The 25,195-nt window shown below is 51.3% G+C and overlaps 2 protein-coding genes across 4 annotated transcripts in view; one reads left to right on the forward strand and one right to left on the reverse strand.

The window, feature by feature from the left end:
• SoxN (SRY-box transcription factor soxNeuro) overlaps positions 1-25,195 on the forward strand; it is a 115,380-nt gene that overhangs the window by 77,745 nt on the left and 12,440 nt on the right. The window lies entirely within an intron of this gene.
• On the reverse strand, positions 4,119-5,496 carry LOC112588207 (U1 small nuclear ribonucleoprotein 70 kDa-like). The gene is made up of 2 exons (XM_025297212.1): positions 5,067-5,496; positions 4,119-4,647 (listed from the first exon to the last, which is right to left on the reverse strand). Exons 1-2 carry the CDS (start codon positions 5,193-5,195, stop codon positions 4,402-4,404), a joined length of 375 nt encoding a protein of 124 aa, XP_025152997.1. The 5' UTR covers positions 5,196-5,496; the 3' UTR covers positions 4,119-4,401.

Consider the following 25,195-nt stretch of genomic DNA (forward strand, 5'->3'; position numbering starts at 1 on the left):
TCACTCGTCACTCAGTCACGCTCCGCTAATTGCGAGATATTTATCTCCCTCCTTTCCTCCCTCCCTCTTTCCCCTCTCTTTCTCTCTCTCTCTCTCTCTCTCTCTCTCTCTCTCTCTCTCTCTCTCTCTCTCTCTCTCTCTCTCCCTCCCCCACTCTTTCTCTCGCATACTTCTTTTTATCCAGGGCGTCTTGGACGAAGCTACTCGCGGCTTCCACAAGTCGCACGACGGTCTCGGGTTCGACGCAGCATCCACCGCCGCAGCTGGTAATCGTGATCTCCTCGGATCATCGGGCGATTAATTGTATCGCGGCAAAATTAGCGACGACTCTCACAACGACAACGAACGCGATGCGGACGAGCGTCGGTCACGATGTTCCAAGTCGTCGCACGATGATCGACTGTCAATCGGATCGCATTAGCGCGTCGGCCGGCAGCATCGAGAATACGAATAATATTTTAACGGACTTATTCTCTCCCTCTCAGACGCGTCTCGAGAGGACCGGCAGCGTGGAGGAGGGGATGGGAGGGGGTATAACCGCGACGTATTCAAGCGGCCGATGTTATTCCAGTCTCGCCCGAACGCGGAGGAACGATCGGCTGATAACATCCTTGCGCCGTTGGCGGAGAGATATGGCGGAAAGGGGGGGGAGGGAAAAAGAAAGAAGAATTCCCACACACTCCATGCGCGCGCATACATCGAAATATCTGCTGGTTCCGCTGCTTTCGAGTACCCGGTGGGTGCTCGAGTACCTGGCCGGCCGCGGTTATGAATGCGCGGAGGTCTCTTGTGCGATTCTCACGCGAGCGCCGCGATTCAGTACTCCTTCTCTCTTTCACCCCCCCTCTCTCTCTCTCTCTCTCTCTTTCCTTCTCCTTCCCTCTTCCGGCTCTCTCGATACACCTCGGCACGGAATGAAGTCGTATGTGTACGTGGTCATTGTTCCCTTCGGGAAAAATCTCACGGGGGATGATACCGCTTATCGTCTCCGCTTTCCTTCTTTCCTTCTCGAAAGGAGAAGGCTGCAGCGGAAAATCGCCAATACTCCGCCATGGCGTCGATCGTAATCGGCCCAGCGACCGTCTCTCTCTAAAAGAGAGAAAGAGTCTCTCTCTCTCTCTCTTTATCTCCCTCTTTTTCTTCCCGTGCTATAGTTTCTCTAACAAAACGGCTCCAAAACCGACGCTCACTTCGAAGCGATCATTTGTCGAGTAAACGATCCGACAATGACCTGCAGCCGGCGCCCGCCACGTCACTTTGCATCGTCACTGTGCCGCCGTCTCGGCAAGGTGTAAAGATTTTTCACGGAATCTTACACCGTCCGTTTGATACTCGTCCATCGCTCTAGGCCAATTTGCCTCTTTTTTATTCGTTTCGAGCGTTTCCCCTCTCCCCTCCTCAACGCCGCAGAATGGATCTTCTTTCGAAAATTTTAATTTGATCTGCTGAATTTCTTGCACGGCTTTAATCACTAATGGCCTGCCGCGAACGAACATGTCGCGACTTATTCTGCGCTCTCGTGCGAAACTTTGTTGCATTCTTGCGACTTACTTAACGTGTTCTCGCGCGCTCCAAAAGCAGTAAGATTCTTGCCTGGACAGACGCGTCTCCGGACGAATTGGCGCCTATAATCTGACTTAGAAACCGTCTGTCGCCTTTTTGGCGAAAAAAGGGTCGTTTAATTTGCTACTACCTGCCGGTTTTACGACGGGAGAAACTGCGACGGGAGAACAAATATTTTTCCGGGAAAATCGGTCGTTTCTTTTTGTTAGAGAGACAAAAGCACCTTGCTTCATGTTAGAACCTGCATCTCGGTGTTGACTCTTAAACCGGTGTTGATTCCTAAACCGATTAGAAAGAAAGGAAAAAGATTTGGCTGGCTATGTCTTTCGCCTCACGCAAATCGGTTCCGTGATACTTCTTCCTTCGCGTAGAAATGATTCTGTGTCGATCGCACGATGAACGCGATCATTGTGCACGTAATTACGTTCTAGATTTGACCGGAAATCGCACGCCCTGCTGTCGACTCGTGCGAAACTTTTACGTAACCACGTCGAAGGTTGTCTCGGAAAAACGAAGCGCGTTGTTGGGATTCGCGAATTTTCCAGCAGGTACCAGTAGCTTCTCGTTTCAGTTTTTCACCTCGAGCATAGAGAGTTATTGTTACACTAAGAACAATTGAAACTACATCCTTAATTGCTAACTCTACCATCAGAACTCAATTCCAATAAAAAAGAGAAATGTTATAGGGCCTTTATTTATTTTGATTTCCAATTCCTACGTTGTTCCTTCGTTTTGATTACTTTTAATTATCGATGTTCTTTATAAGACTTCTATCGTGCCTTAGAAATTTCTCAAAGAATCAGGCGTTGAGAAATAGGACTGATGTTTCAAGCAGCGTTATGGCCTGCGGCACTCGCGCGAAATTTACATTGGATTTTAAAGTCGATATATTCACACAGTTGTGCAGGGTATGTCACTGATCACTGATTAAGAGCATAATTACCGATTTATATTCATGAGTCATTATGCAGCTGTTTAGATAAACATTACTCGTTGTATGAAATACGCAGTAAATAACATTAATGAGTTTACAGCGAATCTGTAATTATTTATCGGACGATGATACAGTCCGCCATTGTTTGACTAATTCCAGCCTAAATTTCGATTCGACGATTGTCTCACTCTCGCTAAGTCCGTCGAGCGTTAGCGACACTGCCATTGACATTCGCGATTTGATCGCGGAGAAACAGGTGTTAATAAACGCGATGCGATGCCGACGAGAATCCGATTAAATATTTTCAGATCCAACGGGAATTAATAATAACTCATTTGCCGATACGCGCGTACTCCACGTCGCGGCGCGTGTATGTCGCTCGTCAGCTGGAAACGCGGTGATCGGACACGAAAGTGACGTCCGCGAGGAACAATTGGCGCAAACAATTGGCGGAAAAACTAGTCTCTGCCTGCCGATCGCCTACGTCAACAAAAACATGCGTATAGTCTCGATGGCCGCGAGAGTACAACAATCCAAATATTCCGGACCTTCGAGACAATCCACGTTATCAGGACCGTCACTAGCGCGGTACATATCGCAAGTGCCCGAGTTCATAAATTGGAACGTTACTTTCGCGAGAGTGCTGATTGGCACCCTTAATAACACTCCGTGTTTACGGCTCCTTTATTGGCATCCCTTGTGAATCGCTCAACTTCTGTCGAAATTTTCGACAGAAGACGGTAATAAGCTAATTATATAAAAGGAAAGTTTGTCGTTTATTTTTATCCACCAATCGCGTTACTCGCCTATATTAATTATATAGTATTTGCTTATCGTACACATTTTGCGGTTAAAAAAATTATATAATTAATATACCGGTTGTTGAAATTAAGGGTAAACGTTGTACGTGCAGTTAGAATATTGAGATAGTCGAACGTTAAACAATTCGGAACACCTACATTTATTGAACTGATTACGGCACAGGAAGCCACTCTAGCGGCTTTTTAAAAAGGTCTTGGCTTCTTTTTTTTAAGTTTAGCTCCTTGTTTCTAGACCTCGATACGGGACGAGAAAGAGAGAGAAACCATTAACTAAAATTGCAGCATCAATATACAATAGCCTGTCTAACGTCATACCTCGAGATGTTCCATTCGTCCATTTTGTCGTTGGAATTTACAGGGTTAACGCAAGAACCGCAATTTCGACGTGAGATTTCTACGGTCAGGTCGCACGATGCCGTCGCGCGAGTGACTGTGTTTCGTCTTTTCTTTTCCTACTAAAGTATTACGTTATACTTTTTGGAATGAATCACCTCTCCGCCAGCGCGCATCTGGCGAGTTTAGTCAGCCATCAATCTTAATCACCCGCAACGTGTTGAGAGAAATATGGCCCTCCCAATGCGCGAGAGACTCTTATATAAGAAGAATAATAATGAGGGTCGTAGAACATAGTATCTATCCCGGCGTAATTATGGTACACGACGACCGAGCGTACCGTAATTATGATATCAGTATTTCAGATAGCGCAAGTTTGGAGAGAGAGAGAGAGAGAGAGAGAGAGAGAGAGAGAGAGAGAGAGAGAGAGAGAGAGAGAGAGAGAGAGTGTGTGTGTGTGCGCGCGTATGTGAAAAAGAGAAAGACAGATTTCGATTAGATACAAAGCCGCACTTTTTCCCTTTTTCCGAGAGCGCGAAACTGTGTGAAAGACATTTCAGAGCTTTCTAATCGCTCTGATGAATTCGAGAAAATTCCTCCGCGTCCACGGCGATCGTGCGTCGGTTGCGCATCATCGGGTCAACAGGTTGTTCTTCGGTTGGCCAACTTCCGGTAAGTCTTCTCACGAGGAGAGGGAAGAACCGACGCCTCTCAATTGCGAACGATTTAAGGTCGCCATTGGCCCCGACCTCAGCGGCAGCCCGCAAATGAAAACTTTCCCCATCTTCTTTCGCCAACTTCTGCGAAAGACTTCGCGGTGGAACTTCTTCCTCCTTCTCCTCCTCCTCTTGCTTCTCCTCCTCCTCCTCGTTCTCGTCCTCCTCTTCCTCGTTCGCTTCGTCGACGTTCGTTTCTGCTCGGCTTCTGCTTATTTCCGCGTGCGAATTGCGGTTTGCCGAGCAATCGCGTTCGCGAAGGAAATCTTTCCCGACGGGACTCCGTGCGATAAATTTTACCATAGGCTCGCGTTCAAGCGCGAACCTCCGTACCGCTATTTAGCCGGAATCCTGCGCGATAATACGCGCACACGCGTCAAACTGAAGAGTTTTACTGCCGTAAGCGGTTGCAACGGCCGATTAGTTCGGCATAAACTGCAGGTTGATGCGAATCGCGCAGGGAGACGTAAAGTGTCGCGAGCACGTCGAGTCGACGCGGAAATCTTTCTCTTCGATTGCGTTAAAGGAAGGAAGGAAGGAAGGAAGGAAAGAAACGAGATCTCAAGAATGCAAGCTTGTCTCGCGTCCCGCTGAAAACATTTCAAGGAGTTCGCCGGAGAACTTGAAGAGCGATGAGGAAAAGAGGCGAGGGTGGGAGCGAGCGAGCGGCTCGTCTAATCTGTCGGCGGTAATCAGGACCCGGTATCGATGATGAAGTCTCCGCGGCCTTTGAAGTATGCCGTGTCTCGCGACGGGTGGTGAGAGAGCCAACCGTTCGAATTTCTCGGCGGCCGATCCTGATCCTGCCTGGGCTGATACTGCGCGCATCGCCCCGGCAGACTCGGTGTCTGCCGATGTAAGAATATCTCCTCCACCGAGCGTGTGCTGCTAATTTAGGCAAAGGAGTGTGCGGACTCGCGCTAAGGGCAGGCTTACGGTACTTCGGGTACTGTTCCGCTCATAAGTGTTTGCTTGATTCGCGCACGAAAGATCTGCCGTGATGTCGTGGGAAGAGCGGAACTGGCGAAACGCATTCTTATCTTAGGCTGCGTTCTTCGATATATTGCCAGTGTTAACAATCTGTTGTTTATATTACTGTGGCTCTTCATTCTAGTGACAGCTTTGATAATTAGAGGAAGAGAGAAAGACGCGTCGAAGTCTGAGGCTCGAGTAGTTTAATTGGTAGAACAATCGTCGCGAGTAAGTAGAAAACTCCAAGTTCGATTTTCCTTTTTCTTTCCGCTCTTGCAACAATAAGGCGATGAATATTACCAACTTTTGACTACCATTCTCGAGACATGAGAACAGGAGAAAATATCCGGTAGAAGTTACGTGATGCACAAGGACGTCTAATGACGGTGACGTTTCCTCCTTCGAGGACCTGAAGATCTCCTTCGTTCTTTCGATGGAGTCGTGCATGGTTTTTTCAATGTAAATCGACTTCTCTGATCTCTGATTTGAGAGAATACAAAATACTGGAATGAGATCGTCGAAAAGTGAATGCTTTCCGAGATGTTGAATATTTTATCCTGAAAATTTTCAGTACGAGACATGAAATATCTCATAAAGTCTTTAATAAGCTCGTTTCAATATTTCCACACAAAGAATGATGGCATCGATTGCCGCGGAAAATAAAGAGAGAGACAGAGACACTTTAAAAAAATCTCGTTTATCCTGCCGACAACTTTACGATAAGTTGACGCATCCTTTCATCAGTGCTGCTTCAATTTGCAACGAACGTCACAGTTCCAGCTGCAAGTGACGTGAAATCAAGTATGCCCGTAACTTTACCCTTAACGCTAATAAGCTGTCAATAGGTCTCGTTTGTCTCAAGGCCTGCGGGCAGGAAAGGTGGAGGAAGCGGGGATGATCGTGTTAGACTGTTTCAGGGAAACACGCTTAATGACATCGTCGCGCATCTTCACGCACATATGGCTCTGTTGATAATGTGCCGCAGTTTATCCCGAAAATTTCGCTCGAGTGGTTCGCGACGTAAAGCAGGAACTCGAGATTCGTGTGGAAACCAAATATGTACAAATACCAGCTTTCCTTTTTTTCTACTATTCGGGATTCGGGGTCTCAAACTAATCTATCCTTCCGGAGGAAGAAAATAAATCACTCTGCGAATTCGGCGGAGAGTCGAGGTACGGCGCTCCACTTATCAGGATGCACCTGGTGACGTCACACATGTTCCTAGCTCCGTCGTGTATCCCGCTTCTCTCATTTTTTTGTCTTCGCAGCGTTCGTGTCGCAACGCAGCGTGACGAATCACTTGTATCATTTGAATTCGGTGGAAAATCAGTAAAATCCGGATTCTTCCAAGGACGTGACCAAATCGCAGTTAAAGATAACTGCAGGTAGTAGTCGTAAAACCGTCCATTTAGACACGACTAACGTGACAAGTCTGAAAAATTTTCACAGCGGCTACAAATTGTTTCTCTACCTATCCAACCTAACATTTTTCGGCGTCGCACTTTCCGTCGCCGTTCCATTCTCGCATCCACTCGTTCTTGCCTTCCTAATGGTTTAAAATATTTTCTCGGAGTATCCAACCACGTATCGTCTCAAGGATCGTGTCGCCTACCGTCATCTTCAAGGTCAAAAGAACCAAACTTTTCAGTCTTGACCCTTGACTAATAATCGTTGTCGTTTTAATGATGTCTCGTCTTCAAGCGAAATTTTCCTTTACCTACTCGTCGGTACATCAGAAGGCCATCGGCCGCACCAGGTCACATCGCCGACAGGAAATGTAACGGCTTATAACTAATGCGTATTATCGAGGTCGGTAGTGGCCCTTTTTACGCTCCTTTCTTTTCTTTCATACTTTTCTTCATCTCGACACGCAGGCGCCATTCAACCACTCCGATGCATTGTGAATTGAGAATGAATCTCGCGGTATGTACATGTTGATGCGATTTCAGCAATGTTTTCCAGCTGAACAGGCCTCTCCTTTGATCAGCCAGCATTATGTAGGCCATGTTTCGCGTGTGTCTCTTGTCATGCACTTGTGTGGATTAAACAAACACGTCACGCTCTCGCTGAGGCCCGGGATATTGATCTCGAAATTTATGATCATGGTGGCCGATTAAGAGCGACGCGTGCCGACTTGAGACTCGAAGAACGCCGCAATGTATAGGATAGCCAGTGACTTACTGTTGTTAGCTACCGCACCTTTCGCTGAGAACTTTCATAGGCAACGAAAGGAGTAACAAAAGAGCACAATGGGTAAGACGGGGACAACAAGTCTTCTTAACCGCCGCTATTTTGGTTAAGCGAAGTTAATAAACACCGTCTTTTTTCCACGTCCCCCGATTCAATTCCTTTTCAGCAGTTCGACGCGTCGGCGTAGGGGCCAGGTATGAATTGCATTCACACATAGTTCCCGTTTTGTTCCCGTCGAACAAACGTCCGCTCTCTCTCTCTCTCTCTCTCTTCTTCCGCTCGCGTGGCCGGTTTTTGCAGGATTATCCTACATTCTGCGTGGTCTCTCAAAAAAGATACCTTTCACCCGACTATTCGATTTCATTTTCCACACGATGCTGCTTGTAAAGAACCGGCACGAGAGACACCTGTCGTGCGGCGCACACGCGCGCCTAGGAAAAAAAGGAGTTCAACGACAGGATCTGCATACCGGCAGCCGAGTTTGTAATACGCGAGGACACCCCCAAGTGCGTAAAGCCGCACACACAGCAGTCAGCCGATGATAAAGTTCCGGTCGTCTCCCTCTTGTCTTCCTTCGCGAAGAATTCGCGCCCTCTCTGTCCGATAAGGGAGGATTGGTGTGTTTCTCCATCCATCGTTGGTCTCTCGATAATTCTCGCGAGGCGAAACCCGCCCGTTTTCAACATAATCATTTTTTTTTTACGCGTCGAGAAATTTATTCCCGGCGGGAGAGAGGCGGGCGGGCGGGGGCGGGGAGCGCTAATCGATTTCCGCGCCGAGCCTCGCGCGGCGCCTCGCAATTCGCGCGAGCGCGAGTTTTTGATCCGGCGATCCGGGTATTAGCGTTCTCGTTATCTCGCGCCGATTTCATTTCGCCCGGTCGCCGCGCGGCGGCGGAGGGGGCGAGGGGGTGAGGCAGGCGCGCGTAGATGCGTTTAGATAAAAATAGCCTCGCAAAAGAGAGAGTCGCTTGGCCTGGATCCCCGGAGCGGCGAAACAGTCCTCGGCGCGGCGCATCGCCGCGTTGCGTCGCGCAACCCCGCGACCAGCCCTCCTCGTAAAGCTGCTGCGCGCACCGCTCTCCCCGCCGGCCCTCCCCCCTCCCTCCCCTCCCCCTCCCCCGCTGGCCCGCTCTCGGCCGACAGATATCCGGTGTCGATATCGTATCCGAGCGGAAAACGAAATTTCGAATGGAAAACGCGAGCGGCCGCGATAACGAGTCCCCGTCGATTCCGATCGCGTGCGCGTACAATGAGCCAGTAACTCTCGTCCTCGTATCTCGCTCTCGTCGAGGCAACGAGCGAGGGAGCGAACGGGAGAAGGAGAACGAGAGAGAGAGGAGAGCCAAAGAGAGGGGCAGGAGGGAAACGGACATAAACTGTTGTCCCTCCTACGCCTCCGATCTCTCGTCGCGTCCGTGCCGACCAATGGCCGAGCGCACCCACGCTTCGAACTTCTCTCCCGCGATATCCACGTTTCCGCGGGTCCAGCCGCGCGACAACGACGTCTCGTACCCCCAGGACACGCGGTGCTGGTTCACGTAAGATGCCAGTCAGCGGCTGCACCCTGAAGCGGCTCCTCCGTTGCGAGTCTTTCCTCATCTGCGCACCTGCTCTCGGCCGCCGATCGACCTTCTCCTCGCGATTTGTTGTCCCTCTCTCTTTCTCTCTCTCTCTCTCTCTCTCTTTCTTCCTCGCACGCGCGCACTTTTCTCTTTCATTACATCCGCGCGCGTTTCCAATAGGAATTTCTTGGAACTCCCGCTTATCGAAGGGAGTCGCCGTTGGACAAAAGCGGAGGCGCGCACGAAAGGTTTCGCTCCGCGAAGGTGTCTTCGCGGATGTTTCTTGTTATGGTAGTAAACACTCGTCGAATAATGGTAATTGTGCCGAGATTCGTTACTCAGCGACGCTGACGGTGAGCACAGGCTCTTATTGGCTCGTCAGATGGTAGTAATTGTGTCAAGATTCGCTACTCACTGTCGATGACAGTGAATGCAGGCTCTTACCGGCTTGTTTCTCGTTGCTCGCCGCGATCGAGTATCGATAGAGCCGCTTCCCTCAACTATTTAATTCTCCTTACTCTCTTGATTCCGATTCTCCAGTCGCGAGTTACGCGAGAGGTCTCTCCTTGCGAAATCTCGCTGGAAATCGCCGCCGAGCAATTCCAGGGCGATTGATCGAGCAGCGCGGTTTCAGTCGGTCGACTGAAGCGCGATGTAAAATCAATTCCTCGCGATAATCAACACCTTACAGGCGCGCGTCACTCGCGCGAGTTCAAGTCACTTTCACGCGCGGAACACTTTATTAGATAAAAGTGTCCGCGTGTACAAAGCGGATTGGAAGCCGCTCGATCGATGCGCGAGTACGCGCGGGCTGCATTATGCGGCGGCGAATCGGACGTGCGATACGTTTATTAGGCTAGACAATTGCCGTGCGCGAGCTATTCTCGCTTTCGTCCGTCTGACTGGCGAAGTTTGAAAAGCAGGCAACGCGGTCGCGTATCGACGACGACCGGGAGAAGCGAGGGTACGCATCGATAGAAGCATCTCCGCGCGCAGCATCGCCGCCACCTGAACGGTTAGGGGGATCCGCCGGAAGTGTATTTTTGCCGAAGGGGAAGCGGGAAAGAAGCCGGTTAACGTCGCGACGGGGGGGAAAGCGTGAGAGTCGTCATTCGCGCCGAGGATTCACGCTGTGATCTTAATTAATTGGCACTTTTCCAGCTCACCTCCTCACTCTCGAAATTTACGTCTCGCAGGAAGGCTGTGCGAGAGAACAACAGAGGGTTTGCTTTCGCGCGACGCAAACTGCGCAGCCCGCGTAGTAACAATAATGGTAAAAGGTTGACATATTTTTTTTTCTTTTTTTTATGCGGTTTATGTGGTAACGCGTCATAACGTGTCAATTATGTGGCGAATAGGTGAAATAGGTTGTTTCGGTGATTTTAAATCACTTGTGAGACGAAAGGAAAAGAATCTGTAAGATTGGAACTTAAACTTTAATAACTCTTAGAGAAAACGACAAATTCGTCCATCGGATATCGGATGCCTTCTGAAGTTGTCATCGAGTCACAAGCGTCGCCGTCGTTATTATGAGAGGTCATCGAGCGCGGCAGGTATAATCGAATGCAGAATACATGAACGCTACCGAGATGAACTTTGCCTCTTTAGGCTCTGTCTAAGAGTACTCGGAGAAAATTATCTTTCGTCTCAATGTCCTGATGTCGATCAGGAGGACACGAAAAAATTTCCTTTCGATAATATTAATAATATTCTTAGTAATTCCAACAATCTCGCACGTACATCAATGCATGTGATCACGCACGAGCAAAACTATTCCGCGTTTTAAATTGCACGTTAAAACCTTTCTCTTGTGATTAACATCGATATCTATCGATCGGTAACATTTCCAGCCAGATAAATATACGCGTAATGGATAAATATCAAGCAGAGACTTACAAGACGATGCTTTCGCCAGACATTAGCTGCCAAGGCACTTGTGAACTTACCTAAAACAAAAAGGAAAATTCATTCTGTTAATTATTCCTCCGTTATGTTTATGATTTCGTAAATTAGAGTACTTCGCGGCGATACGGCGATAAAACGGTTGGGAAAATGTAATGCCTCCGTGTATTTTATGCGATTCAACCCTCGCGGCTCCTCGTACTTCACGAGCGTACACCCACGCATGAAAAGACAGATAGATAAATAAACAGAGCACAGTGTGGAAAGAGCGGGGGGGGGGGAGAACGGAAGTAGAGAATGTGCCAGCGGGGAAGAGGACATAGTCTTCTGCAAACCTTGCAGTGTCGATGCAACGCTATCATCTCTCCCGACCAGCACTAGACGCTGCAGAAGGAAGCGATGTATGCGAGCGACACTACAATTCTGTTTACTGTCAGCTAATGACGTCTTCGTAGAGCCATATTCCGACGTCTGTATTTCTTTAATTATCATTCATTCCTTAATTATGATTAATACTTGAATGACGAAGACCCTCGATCGAGCGAACGTAATTCTTCCTCACTCTTGTTCTCGGTGACAACGTGTCGTTGCTTGCTCGAGAGCGAATGAGATAAAACGAAATGTCCACTTTACGAGGTCACATGAGAGATTAGACCAAATTAGACGAAACGATTTCTTGACTTTACAATTGTTTACAGCTTGTCGTACGAATGCAACCTCTACACATTGCGCGATTTAATAGCGAAGTGGAGTTCTCTACATACGCCTGTTTATCTGGGACGAACACACGTCGTTCGTTCCTTCCCGACGAGAATACCAGAAAAGAGGGGAATAAAATCGGCGACGTGCCGCCGAGCATCCGTCGTCGACGAGAAATCGGCCGAGATTCCGAATTCCGAGAGTCGTGGGCGCGCGGAAGTTTACGCCGACGGGCGTATCCATTCTCGGCGGGATCGGCACGCCTCATCCCGATGCAGTTCACATACGCGTTATTGCGCGAGCACGACGACAAGTTACCGGCCCTCCCCGGCCCTGCTATCGGCTGCGTTCTCTCCCCCTTCGCGTTCGACGTTTCGACCGATTCTCGCGCGGTCGTAACTTCGATAGCGCCGGGCTGTAAAAATGATATACATGCGCCGCGGGACTCGCCGCCGCGCACGTCTGCCGCGATCTCGGACGACCGCCTGGAATTATATTCGCGGTTCCGGATCTTTGTTCCGTGCTGGCCGAGAGAGAGAGAGAGAGAGAGAGAGAGAGAGAGAGAGAGGGAGAAAGAGAGAGAGAGAGAGAGAGAGAGAGAGAGAGAGAGAGAGAGAGAGAGAGAGAGAGAGAGAGAGAGAGAGAGAGAGAGAGAGAGAGAGAGAGAGAGAGAGCGGGAGGAGGAAGGAGGCGAAAGGGACGCGGGAAGAGAGACCGCGCGAGCCGGCATCCGTTACGGCCGTTGGCGTAATCGAGCATCTTTTGCAACGATAGAGACATACGCATTTATCTTGCGCGACAGGACGCCGCGTCGATGAGCGCTCGCTGCGCTAACGAGCCCTCGATCCTGCGCCAGGCGCTCTTCGCCTTACACGGGGGGGGGGGGGGGGAGAAGGTCGGTTGAACCGATGCGACAGCGAATGACGTTTTCCTTGAAGGGACCGGCGATTTCTGTTCTTAGAGTCGAATTTAACTCATGGAAAATAAAAAAATCTCATGTTTTCTTCGACCAAAACGTTGATCGCGCGAGATCACTTCTTGTTCCGCGCGGCGTCTTAGCTCTTTAACGCCCGACTTTTTTACAAGTGTTTTGAGAATAAAATTTGGGTTTTTTTGAACTGAGACTATAAGTAGTGATAACCGGAAAGAATATCAGAATTTTATATTGGTTTCTTTATCGTTCGTTTTTTGTTTATTGGTAAATATGACTTGGATGCTAAAAGCATATACGAAATGAGCAAACCTATACAGAAAAAAATGAAAGGCAATCTATACGACATAACTCTGTCATAGTCAGCTTGACATTTTTGAGCTGAAACTTCGCTATATTTGTGAGTGAAGTTTATCATTCAGAGTGTCAAGCTTACTATTTCAGAAGAATATCTTATAGATCACCATTTAGATAGTCAATCGTCCCTTCATTTTTCGCCGCATAAAAAACTGTAGGTTTCACCAGGTTTCACGAAAATAGCTTGATTTCTTGATTTTCGTGCCCATCATATTGGATTCGCCATTTTGAATTTCTGTATTCTTTTAATTTCACATTTTGCATCTGAGAAAGTTTCCAAATGTATAAAATTATAACAGATACCAATCTATTCATTTATAGCGCACTTCTAGATGTCAGTAACTATGCCTACTTGGAATTTGACAAAACATGTTATCATTAAAACTGAGCTAAAAACAGATTAAACTGAATCTACATACAATCTATATACCATTTTTTTAGAAGAAGAATTCAGCTTTACAGTGGCGCAAAGAAAACGAAAATATCTCCTTTCTTGACTAAGTTATGAATTCTTAAATGCGTTTCTGGTAACTATAGTTACCAGTAGGCGTTAAAGGATTAAAACGAACACGTCGTCATACAGCTACGATTCCACGAGAATGGATCAATCACGTCGGTTAATTCGCTCAGGCATATCGTTCGCGCACGTGCACCGAGATGATGACCGATGAGGATTCCGTGGAAGTTCCGCCAAAGTCGGCGCGGTCGCGTTACATAAGCGAAGGGATCGGCTTCGTGTGAACGGATGTCGTTGGCGCTCTCGACTCTGCGGAAACTCAAGTCGCTCTCTTAAGGGCTTGACGACTTTCCGGAAGGCGCTAGGCAATGCACGGTTCGGTCATAACCTGGTTTGCGGCTAAGAGCTGACTACTTGACTCGCCGTGTCTCGCCGTTTGTTGTAACACGAACGTCGACTCCGTGCCGCGACACGTTGAGAACGCGAAAGCAGCGTGGAAACGCTCGCCCGAGTGAACCGTAGCCTGTGGGCGTATATTTGTGTATTGATATGGATTCGAGGGGAAAAAAGGAAAAGGAAGAGGCAAGAGGGGAGGGGGGGCAGCAGGGATTTAAAAGGAGGCAATTTAAAAGGAGAGTCAATTTAAAAGGGATGTTGGGTAGGTAGGACTGCCAGATTTGAAAATTGAACGATCTGGATAGATATAAAAAAAAAAACCGGAGAGAGATGTAGGTTGTAAAAATATATTTTTTGAGGGACATATCTATCAATGCGTAGGAAGTATTCAATGATCTGATTCCGACGATGAAATGTCCATCCAAACGTCCAGACGTCTGGCAACCCTACGGCTAGATGATTTACCGCGTTCTTGAAATTTTAACGACTAGATTGCCAGATATTATCTGGGGCATTGGAAGAACCGGCTTTCCCGCAATTACAGATGTACCACCCACGTTCGACCAACATTTGGCCAACCAGCAGCGTTCGACCAACATTCGGCCGACCAACGCGTTCGACCGATATTCTTCTCATCAAGACGAGCAAAAAATTCCGATAAATAGCGACTAAAACGTTGATACAAAATAACGCTTATTTAAACGAATTTGAAAAATTAAAGGAGACGTTAATGTCAAGCTGGTCAGCTGGGGAACTTGACGGTAAAATTTAAATATGAAGAATTTCTTTTATGTGTTGTGCAAAACTCGTGGATTTTTTTTTCATAAATAACATAGAAATAAGAGAGAGGGAGAAAGAGAGAGAGAGAGAGAGAGAGAGAGAGAGAGAGAGAAAGAAGAAGCATACACACACATACACGAACGAAGGGCTACAATTGATCTATAAGGAGTATAATAATTCTACCCTTTCGCGCGGCCCCGGTTCATTCGTGCGCGCCGTCCCCGAATCGCGTCGAGTCCTTTCCGGGATCCAGCGGCACGATCTGCGCCACTTTCGAGACGCGTGCACAGCTCGCCGCGTACGAAATACCGCCAGCACTGCCACCGCCACTAATAACCGCCGTTGCTCGCACACGGTGCGCCGAGCTCCGAGAAATCGTAACTTGGCGTGTTTATCACCAGCGAGCCGTGCACGGCCGGCGGCGTTAGCGCGCCGAGGAACGACTTCTCCTGCGTGGGGCGTTAAAATCGTATGGGATTTTTAAACCCCACGGCGGACCGGCGAGAGAGGACCGCAGAGGAAGGACCTTTCGCTCTCCCTCCCCTGCCCCCGTCTCTTTCCCGCTTCTCGCGGGGACCCAGCGTCGCCAGCCCGCCTCTCCCCTTTACCTCCACCCACGTTATCGCGAACTTCGTGGAAAACTATGCTGTCCGCAGACCGCGAAACAGTCACACGCGGTGCGCGGCCATGAGTCTCCGTGTGGCTAAGCTAATTAAAGATCCCTTCCGGGACGTCCCCTTCGCCCCTTTTTCTCTTTGTCATTCTTCTAATTTCCGTGCGTTATTCCTTCTGAGCCAAGGCCAAATTTCCGGAAGTATAGAAGCCTTTTCTCGACCTTTTCCGAAGGTCCGCGCATTTTTCCTACAGACAAACGGAACCGGATGATTCATGCGCGATACATCTTTCTTCATTAATCTTGTGTTTGTGACGTCCAGCTTCGGTGGACTGCTCGGATTGTTTTCCCTTCACCCCACCTTTTTGTCTCTTTGGCGGCGGTGAGAAGAGACCTCCTCTCCTCCATTGAGCCCTTTCGAGAAGACCCTAATTATGTTTGAAGACGATCACCGCATCCGGAAAGAGGAGGGAGGGAGGGAGGGAGGGAATTTGCGTTCCCGGGTCTGCGCGGTATTTTCAATTCGAATTCACGGGGTGCACGGTAAATAGCGAGGGCAAAGGGCGGCGATAAAAATCGCCGTAAGAATTCGATGAGATTTGGAGAAAGGGCCAAGGACGAGAGAGAGAGAGAGAGAGAGAGAGAGGGAGAGAGAGCGCGGACGGGCGGACGGGCGTGCGTACGAGCGCCGGGGACTTCTTTTTCTGGCCCTTACCTTCCACGCTCCTCGTCTCCTCCTTATTCTCGTTGTGGAGGGCCAAGAGTTCGCGGTGGGGCCGTTCATCAGAGGCAACTTGTCACGCCGCTGGGCATCGGGCATAAATTCCACTCCGTAATGTGACAGGTCCCTCGCTCCTACCCCGAGAAAACCATCCTACGGCCTTGCGCTACCATCTACCGGGTGTGCTGCAACTTTTTCCCGTCCTGCGGCGCGGCGCGGCGTCGCGCGCTGGTTGCTGAATAGGTCAGGGAGTACCGACGACATCTGCGCAACATTTCAGAATCGCCGCTGTTAGAATCGGCAAACGAGGCGGCTTTATTTATTCTCGCGTCTCGAGCCTTCTTCTGCCTTTATTCTCCTAATTAACGGGCTGCGAGCCACGCTCGGCTGGTGATTGATGATTGATGATCGATGACGGACGGACGGAGTAAATTCTAGCGCGACGGCTGCACAGAGAGACGGCGGTGGTGGACGACAATATTACGAAACACCGCGAAACAATTATTCCAGGCGTGGACGACGTTGCCGCGCCGCATCGCGGATCCGTAACGATAACGTTGTCGGCTCCCACCAGGAAGGATGGATCAGTGAGATCGGTCGACTAGTCACGACGCTTCCACGCTTTCCGCCGGAAGTCGATAGCGATCGTTACGATGTTCATCGCGCTGCGACGCGGATACGTGTGCAAACAAGCCGCGACGCGCGACACGTGTCAATGCAGAAACGCACGTCAAAGTGAAGCCCGGCACGGCGAAGCCGAGGAGAGAGAGACCTGCCTGGGAACGTGCGCGCTTTTTGCTCCCTGTGCGCGGAGAGAACGTAAAACTGATCGGGCATCCCGAGTCTCATAACGTGTCAACGGAGCGATATTTTTCAAGGCTCGACGATCTGCGTTCGATCTCGAAGAATTAATCCGGGTCGATAAAAGCCGCGCTAGGGTAGCGAATAATTGGTCCACGTTAGAAGGTAACAATGTGTCAACACGATGCGTCGTGCACGCATCGGGGTTTTCGTCAGTCCTTGAAACGCACGACCCTGGGTCAGGAAGAGGATCATCCGTGATTCTTCGTGTCAGTTTCAGAATGCATCCGTCTTGTCCAATGGGACAGTTCTGCCGTTGGATTTAGTCGAATACATTGCGAATACTCGTGTAAAAAATTGCGTGCATGCAGCAATTGGCGCGGCAATTAGCCGCCATTCCATCGTCTAACCGCGATCTCGCACATTCTACAAAACATATATATATATATATATCTTTACTTTCCCGTCCCACCATTGAGCGCGTGATGTCGATGTTTTATTTCGCACGAATCAGACGAATGTCTCAATTAGTGACCAAGTATGACAAATTGGCACACTGTCGCAAATCTATCAGCCATGCTGAACTTGACTCGAGATTCCGAAGACAGCGTCGCGCCCCTTCCGACGCCCGGAGCTCCCCTACGATAACGTGAAGCAGATTCGGGGATGGCGCGGGGTTCAAGTATCGACGTGAAGGCTCGGCTTGGAAAGACTGCTAGGCTACGACGTTTCGAGCGGGCTGAGGCCGCGTGTCAACCACCCGTGTCGCGTCCCGCATCACTCACGAGCGTGGGTCGCGCGATGCGACGAGGACGACACGGCTGACGCGCGCGCGTCTCGCGTTCACGGCCGCGTCATAAAAGACGTATGTGCTCGCGCGTGCAAAACACGGGTGGAATTTGCGCACACGTGCACACAACACGGCAGCGGCGGAAGAAGAGCGCGGAGGGCTCTAACGGCAGGAGGCAAGGCCGAGGGGGAGGTTTACGTTGGGCTGGGTCGTGCGCGCGCGAGAAAGAGAGAGAGAGAGAGAGAGAGAAAGAGAGAGAGAGAGAGAGAGAAGAAGCACGGAAGGTACCGGTAGCACCCGGTACCGAGCGGCAAAAGCGACTTAATGTCCCCATTTGTCCCGCGCGCTCTCCGGAGGCGATTCATCCTCGCGCCCCTTTTGTGCTCCCGCGCCCAGGGCCTCTCCTCCGTGCGTACCCATACAAACGACATCGCCGTATCACCTGAAACCTCCCTGAAACAGTAACTCGGAAGAAATTAACCGACCGGATTCGCCACCGCTCGCTCTGTCCCTCTCTTTTTGCGGTCGCGCCGAATGAATTCGTTCGAGCCGCTTGCTTGTTTTCGCCGTCTTTTTCTTCCTCCTTTTGCCTTCTCTCTCCTTTTCTCTTTTAAAGACCGAGACTGGCCTCCATTCGGATAGACAGATCGAGGGGGAGAGAGAGAGAGAGAGAGAGAGAGAGAGAGAGAGAGAGAGAGAGAGAGAGAGAGAGAGAGAGAGAGAGAGAGAGAGAGAGAGAGAGAGAGAGAGAGCGTCTGGGTCGAAGTCGCACCGATAAAATTACGAGAGCGAGCGAGGGGGTGGCTGGCGACGATTTGATTTATTCGACCGCTGACGTTATCTGATCCGGACGCCCGTGAACATAGGCGCGCGCGCGCAGGATATTAAGTAACGTGTCGCGCAGTACGAGGACACGCAAATCGCTCGTCAAAGGGATTAGGTCAGTAATCTGGCGTTAAGTCTCAGCGCTCATTAGCACCGCGGACTTAGTCATGGATTGAGCGTCCGTTAGGCCGATCCGCGGACAATTACCGCTAACGTTTCGGTTAATTCGCTTAACGATGTCGCGTCGTTGCTTAATAGCGCCGTCTCGGCCAGCCGCTCGTCGGTCCATCTACGAGCGCCTCCACGCTCCGTCGTCGAAAAATCCCGAGTATAATTAGCGAGAATACTTTCGTAGCGCGGCAGACGCACGCGCGGCTCCAAGCAGCGAGGGTTCTTTCGCGAAGGGTCGGCATTTTCATGAGCTGAGCGTAACTTCCTCCCTTCACTGACGCATCTTCTTTGGCCGTCTTTTTGACGGCAAGTCACCGAGCAAAATCGACGGAAGTAAAATCAGGCCTATCTTACTGGGAGGCTCTCGGAGACCTTCCGTCGAAAGTCCCTCGCGAGCTTATCGAGCAAGTCGGTACATTCGCCGAGTTGCATCGCGCAGTCCGACGTAATACATTTTTCGAATTGCCCGAGATGTCCAGTCAAGTCCAGTCAGTCCAGTCAGTCGTGTCAAAGTACGAGGGCGCTTCGAAGACGCAAACCGCGTCATCACGTCGTCGTCATACATCATCGCGCGAGAGCGCGAAATGGCGAACCGCGCTAGTCCTCGCCGCGTTTCTCAGCGCGTCGTTCGCCTTCACCCTCGCCGGGCGAGCGAGCGAGCGAGCGAGCGAGGAATCCTCGCGACGTCGTCGACGCGACTTAACGTAATGGTGAACGGTAAATATTAATCTCAGGCGTTACAATGCGCGCGGCTCGTCCGGTCTCGCGCGCGGCCCCGAAGCCGCTGTCACGTCATTCTTCACAGCCCGAGCTTCTCATCACTCTCCGGACCGAGCCGTGACCAATCCGGAATAAATATTGGCGATTATTAACTCGCCACGCGGGCCGCGGCCTGACGAGGATCCCGACCAGGGCCCCAGAGGGAGCCTGCGAGCGGCAAGGGGCTGACACGGCGAAAGGGCGAGAGGCAGGCTAGGGGAAAGGCCACGTCGTTCCGTGGTGCAAGATGGACCACGGATGGACGCGGTTCGTGTCTTCGTGAGATGCTTGAGACGTTAAGTGGTCCCATTAGCTGCGTTCCTAGGTGAACCGCGGCTCGATGATGGCATTCCTTTGGCCGTTCCGTCTTCCCCACGAGCCCTCCCGCCCTCCCCGTTCCCACTGCCCCCGTGCACATTAATTCTCACGGTGCCACGTGTGCCCGCTAATACCGCGGTCACACCTCTGCTATGTGATTTCGAGGAAAAGGCGGTGACGGTAGGAGGGGGGAGAAGAGTGAGCAAAAGCGGCAAGGAGAGCGGTAATGAGAGAACAGGATATCCGCGCGAGAAGAGAGAGTCAGTCGCGTCGCACGCGACGTTTCCGCGGCGAGACCGATATTCCTTCTCCTTCCCCTCTCCTCCTCTCAACGATTCGTTAACAATATGTATATGCGATTGCCGTGGAACAGAATGCGCGCGATAACAATGTCGCAGGAGAAGCGTCTCGACTCGCCGCCAGCCACGAAGGCTGGCATCGTTCTCGACGTTAACCTCCTTCTTCTCCTCCTCTTCCTCCCCCAAACAGCCTCGAATCATCGGCCGGACGGCCGTAACAAGAGAGCCGACGTGACGGTGTTAACCGACTATCCTCTCGCGATCGACGCGAGATCGAGGATACCCTTTCGGATGACCTCGAGGTGGCGAAGAGAAGGAGATAAGCCGAGCGGCGTCCAGGTGTCTCTCGCGATAGGCCGACAAAGGGCTCGAGAGGGCCACTCTCTCTCTCTCTCTCTCTCTCTCTCTCTCTCTCTCTCTCTCTCTCTCTCTCTCTCTCTCTCTCTCTCTCTCTCTCTTGCTCTCGCTCTCCTCTCTCTCTCTCTCTCTCTCTCTCCTCCCTCTCTCTCTCTCTCTCTCTCTCTCTCTCTCTCTCTCTCGCAGTGGGCAGAGTCATCGCGTCTCGCCGGAGGGCGGTTGTAAGGGCTCGTGGAAGGAGAGGACGGTCTAGACCTCTTTTTTCAACGGCCGCGACGAGCGACGAGGCGAGGCGAGGCGAGGCGAGGCGAGGTGAGGCGCAGGGAAGAGGAAAGGAGAGGAGATGGAGATGTCACCGTCGTCGGGGCCGGCCACGAAGTCGGGCCGCGCGCGGCGAGTCAGCGAATTCCTCGTTCGTCGAGCCACCATGACGACTTCATCCCTCCTTCCTCCGCTGTCCCTCCGCCGCCGCAGCCGCCTCGACGTTTTCTCGACGGCTCGGCCGCGGAAGTGAGAAATTCGACGAATGAATTATTATCCTCGAGACGCGACGTCTCCACGTCGTCGAGTGGCTCGCGGATTAAAATTGAAAACTCGCACGTTGAGGCGACGCATGGAGGGAGGAGGGGGGGAAGGGGGGTGAGGGATGCGATCGAAGGTGTTCTGATTCAGGTGGTCAGACGGTCCGCATCGCCACTTTGAATCGCAAACAATGCCTCCGGATCACGAGGGACAATCGCTCGCTCGAGAAGATCGATTACCATTTGTGAGGGATTTTGTGCCGTAGAAATTTGTTTGTTCCGGGCGCGATGTTGATACCAGCTATAAAGTTGTCCTCACGACGTCTTAGCTAAACTAATTTATCACGGTTGTTCTTCCGTACGCCTTCTCTACAAGCTAGACATATGCTGAATAAATTATTACTGTTATTGTTATTATTCGCAACGCGTCTCCTCCGCCGAAGAACGCGCGGGGATAACCGCTCTCGCTCGGCGGCGAAACCGCTTGCGATCCCTGAAAATTCATTCGAGAGCGCGCGCAGGGCGAAGGGTATCGAGCGCTCCGTAAATTTGGCGCTGCCGTCCGCCAATCGCGTACGCGAGCTTGATTTTTCAGCCTTCGAGGAAGATTAAATTTACACATAGTAGCGCCGTGGAACAATAGCTCGGCGCTGTTTGCGCGCTGCGGTAAATATTTGAGTGCCATCCCCGCGCGCTCGCGCGTCCTCGACGCCACGCGCCGCTCTCTCTCTCTCTCTCTCTCTCTCTCTCTCTCTCTCTCTCTCTCTTTCTCTCTTTCTCACGGCGAGACCCAGCCGCCTTCTGTTCGCGGTAGCCAAGGGCTCGAAACTTCAGAGTACATACTAATTCCCTTAGTGCACCACTCTCGCCGATCGATGTTTGCTCCTGCCACTTCGCTTTAATTGTCCACGAATCGCGCCATAATGACTACCGGGCGAGCAGGGGGGACGAAATTGTAAATCGTAAGCAATTTTCCTCGTTGACGGAACACGAACACGCGGGAATCCGCCGGTCAACCGATTGATCGATCGATCGATCGATATCATCGCCTCTCCTTGCGTCAGGATCAGGGAGTCGTCCTGCGGAGGCGACCCGAGCCGCAGGAGAGGACAATTGATATGGCAGTAAATAAAAATCCCGGGTTAATTTTTTTCCAACAATGCCACACACCGCCCCCCTTCTCCCCTCTCTCTTTCTCTCCATGTTCGCCCGGTGGAGGCCAGCAACCCTTTTTTTCCATACTGTCCAATCCCTCCTTCCCTCCCGAACGTAATTCGTGTCGCCATTGAAAACGCGAGCTAATGGTATTGCTTCCCCCGCGCTCGGACTCCGCGAAAATTTATCGCGATCTTGTCGCGCGCGCGCGCGCGGAGATTTATCTGCAAATGCGCTCGGCGCGCGTGGAAAATTGACCGTAGCGATTGGCGAGCGGCCCGGAAACGTCATCGGCGAAAATTGCGGGGCTGCGCGATGGCTTGATAACGAAACGTCGCACAGGGCACTCGTCCTTTCGTCCCTCGCGCGAACGCGATGACTCGCTGAGGATCGTCTCCGCCGCGCGGAGTAGCCGCGCAATTCTCCTTGAAATTTCGCCCAGCTGATCATCGCGGCGACTCTCTCTCTCTTTCTCGCTCATTCGTCTCACTCCCGTCGTTGTCGATAGTGTGTTGCCAACGAAGCTGCGTGCCTGTATGCGTGTGACACACATAATCCGACGCACGCTCGACATCCGTAGCGCGAACATGGCGCTGGTTGGTCGCTCGTCGCGGACTCGGTCTGGTTGGTCTCTCTGGGCTGGCTGATAGGAGCTCATCCCCCTCTAACTCTCTCGCCGCGTTTCTCTCCGCGACTCTCCCCGGCGCTTTTACGTCGCGCTCTCTGCGTCTGCCTCTCGTATTGCTACTTTTCGTTTCGCGAGGGACATCGCGGGATTCTACATTCACATTCTTGCGAGGCGACGCGGCATCCATGACGACGACGACGACGACGACGACGACGACGACGACGACGACGACGACGACGACGACAACGACGACGACGACGACGACGACGACGACGACGCAGGTGTCGAGTTTTCAGCCAGTCCCCATTCAGTCGCACGAGCCGAGATTTTCTTCCACGTTGAGAAAAATCTCCGAAATACCCGCTCGCCCCCGCGCCAAGTGTGGCTCCACGTGACTCCACGTGGAGTCTCACGGAATTGCAAGGCGCGTGTGTGTTAACGATACTTCTTAAATCAATCCCCGTCCCCGTTCGTCAGATTCTCCTGCGCGCGTGGGCGTGGAATACCTGGCGCGGCGGCACGTAACGAACCAAGCTCATTACTCGTCGTCACGTGTCACTCGCGACCTCGCGTCGTAAATGAAGGGGAACGAGAAGAGGAGGAATATCGTCCCGGCTCTCGACTATCCTCCTGCGGATCGCCTCGTTACGGCCATTCGTCATTTTCACACCTTCGCGTGAAGGCGCGCGGGGCCTACGAAAAACTGTACCGCTAAAGATCAACTCTCCGAGAGCCTCGCTCGATATCGCGCCGGTCGAATCGAAAGATTCATCCTCGGGATGAAGGGAGTGGGGGGGGGGCAGACTGGAAGGAGGAGACGCTAATCAACGATTACTATACTTCCTTGCCTGACAAAAGATTCGGGTGGACGCGAGCGTGACGTAGCCGAGCTGAAATTTTCACCCGACTTTCAGCCTCGATATCCCATTTAACGCTAATTTAACACTCTGAGGTCTACATCGGTCTCTGTTGATTGTCTTCAACCCACAGCTTTGTTCTGCCAAGCTGCACGTTTTCTGCCACTTAGAGGCGCTAGAGGTAGGGCCCTCCCGTCCTCTCCCAGAAACCAAATCTCCATTGGATCTGCCGAATCTATATAGATGTTACACAGCTCGGATCGAAGACAAGGCCAAGACTCGGGTAACGACTTGGATTCGAACGCAAGCAGAAGCAACGACAGAGCGCTGGACTCGGGCCTGGCTGCAAGACGCCGCGTCGTCGCGCGTCGACGCAACAAACGCGCGGCACACGTCCCTCTATAATTATCCAATTACTTCGCGTTCGCGACTCACCGATAATGGCTCGCGCCCGCTGCGAAACGGGTTCGCCGTGTACGAGGCGTCAGTACAATGCGTTACACCTAGGTCTCGCTCCCCCGCCTCCCCCCTCCCGTCTCTCCGCCCTCTCCCACCTTCTTCTCTTCGACGTCACGGCTATCCGTCATTTTCACACTCCGCGCGAGGTGCGCGACGGGAGAGGCGCGGTTTCGAGGAGCAAACGCGGCAATTGTACGTCGCTCGCTCGTTCGTTCGCTCGCTCGCGGTTGCGCGGCGCGGCGATAAGCGCACCTCGTCGCGCACCTTCTCTCTCTCTTGCGTGTCGCGCGGCATAAAATTAACTCGGCGAATTAGTGCCGCGCGCACACGCAACCGACGCATCCCCTGCACGCCGCGCGTATACGCACGGTGCCGTGAAGACCACGTCAGCGGCGGCGGCGGCGGCGGCGACGGCGGCGGCGACGACGACTGGAAATGTTAATGCGCTCTCGAAGTTTATTGTCGCCGGCGACAGCGACGACACGGCGCTTTCGCATCTGTAAACTCGGCGAGAAGCAGTTTCTTTTCCCGTTTCCTCCGCTTTTTCCCGTCGGAAGAAGCGGATTAATTATTCACCGCTAAACGTACCGAGGCGAGACCAGCCGGCCGAGACGAGAGTCGTCATTATTGATAGATATCAACCTTGTGTTGCGTTGGTTGATCGAAGTGCGATTAAACTCGAAGGCAAGCATGCGCGCTATCAATCATCGCGGATCAATATGACTTCTCTCTACGGAGGAGTGGTTTGTGGAGCTCAAGAGGGAAAGGCCCCGCGCGGAAGTTTCTCAGGATTTCGCCGGATGCAGCGCATAAGTCCCGGTTGGAGTTGCCAAATTTGTTCCAAAGTTGCCTGGGCGATCACGATAGCTCAATTGGCAATCGCATCGGTTGCTCGTCTACAATTTTATACCAACTATCATGCCCGATAGAAAAGTGAAAGGAAGCAAAAAGAAGAGTGAAATTTTTACGCAAGGTAAACATGAGAAAAAGTATCGTTTGTTTGAAACAACACAGTGACTAATTTGAATCTGCCTAAAAATTTCAGAAAGTCCAGGAATTTATTATCTTGGATTATTTATTATTTACTAATTAGATCTCCCGAGAGAGAAATTTTCCGAGAGGAGACGTCTCCTCTGCAATGCCGCCTACGTTAACACCTGCGCGTGATTCTCGCGTGAACTCGCGTATTTCACGCGAATCTTCACGGTGTCTGTCACGGGATCCGCTCGCGGATATTTCCCCTTGAAGTCACACACACACACACACACACACACACACACACACACACACACACACACACACACAC

The sequence above is a fragment of the Harpegnathos saltator genome, unplaced genomic scaffold (assembly GCF_003227715.2).
Source record: "Harpegnathos saltator strain DR-91 unplaced genomic scaffold, Hsal_v8.6 scaffold173, whole genome shotgun sequence".
Taxonomy (NCBI): Eukaryota; Metazoa; Arthropoda; class Insecta; order Hymenoptera; family Formicidae; genus Harpegnathos; species Harpegnathos saltator.

Excerpts from the sequence above, each read along its gene's own strand:
- LOC112588207 (XM_025297212.1), bottom strand. The coding sequence starts at position 5,195 with ATGCGCGCAGTATCAGCCCAGGCAGGATCAGGATCGGCCGCCGAGAAA. Across the intron at positions 4,648-5,066 it reads GACTTCATCATCGATACCGG|TCCCGTCGGGAAAGATTTCC; the intron begins GTCCTGATTACC and ends TATCGCACGGAG.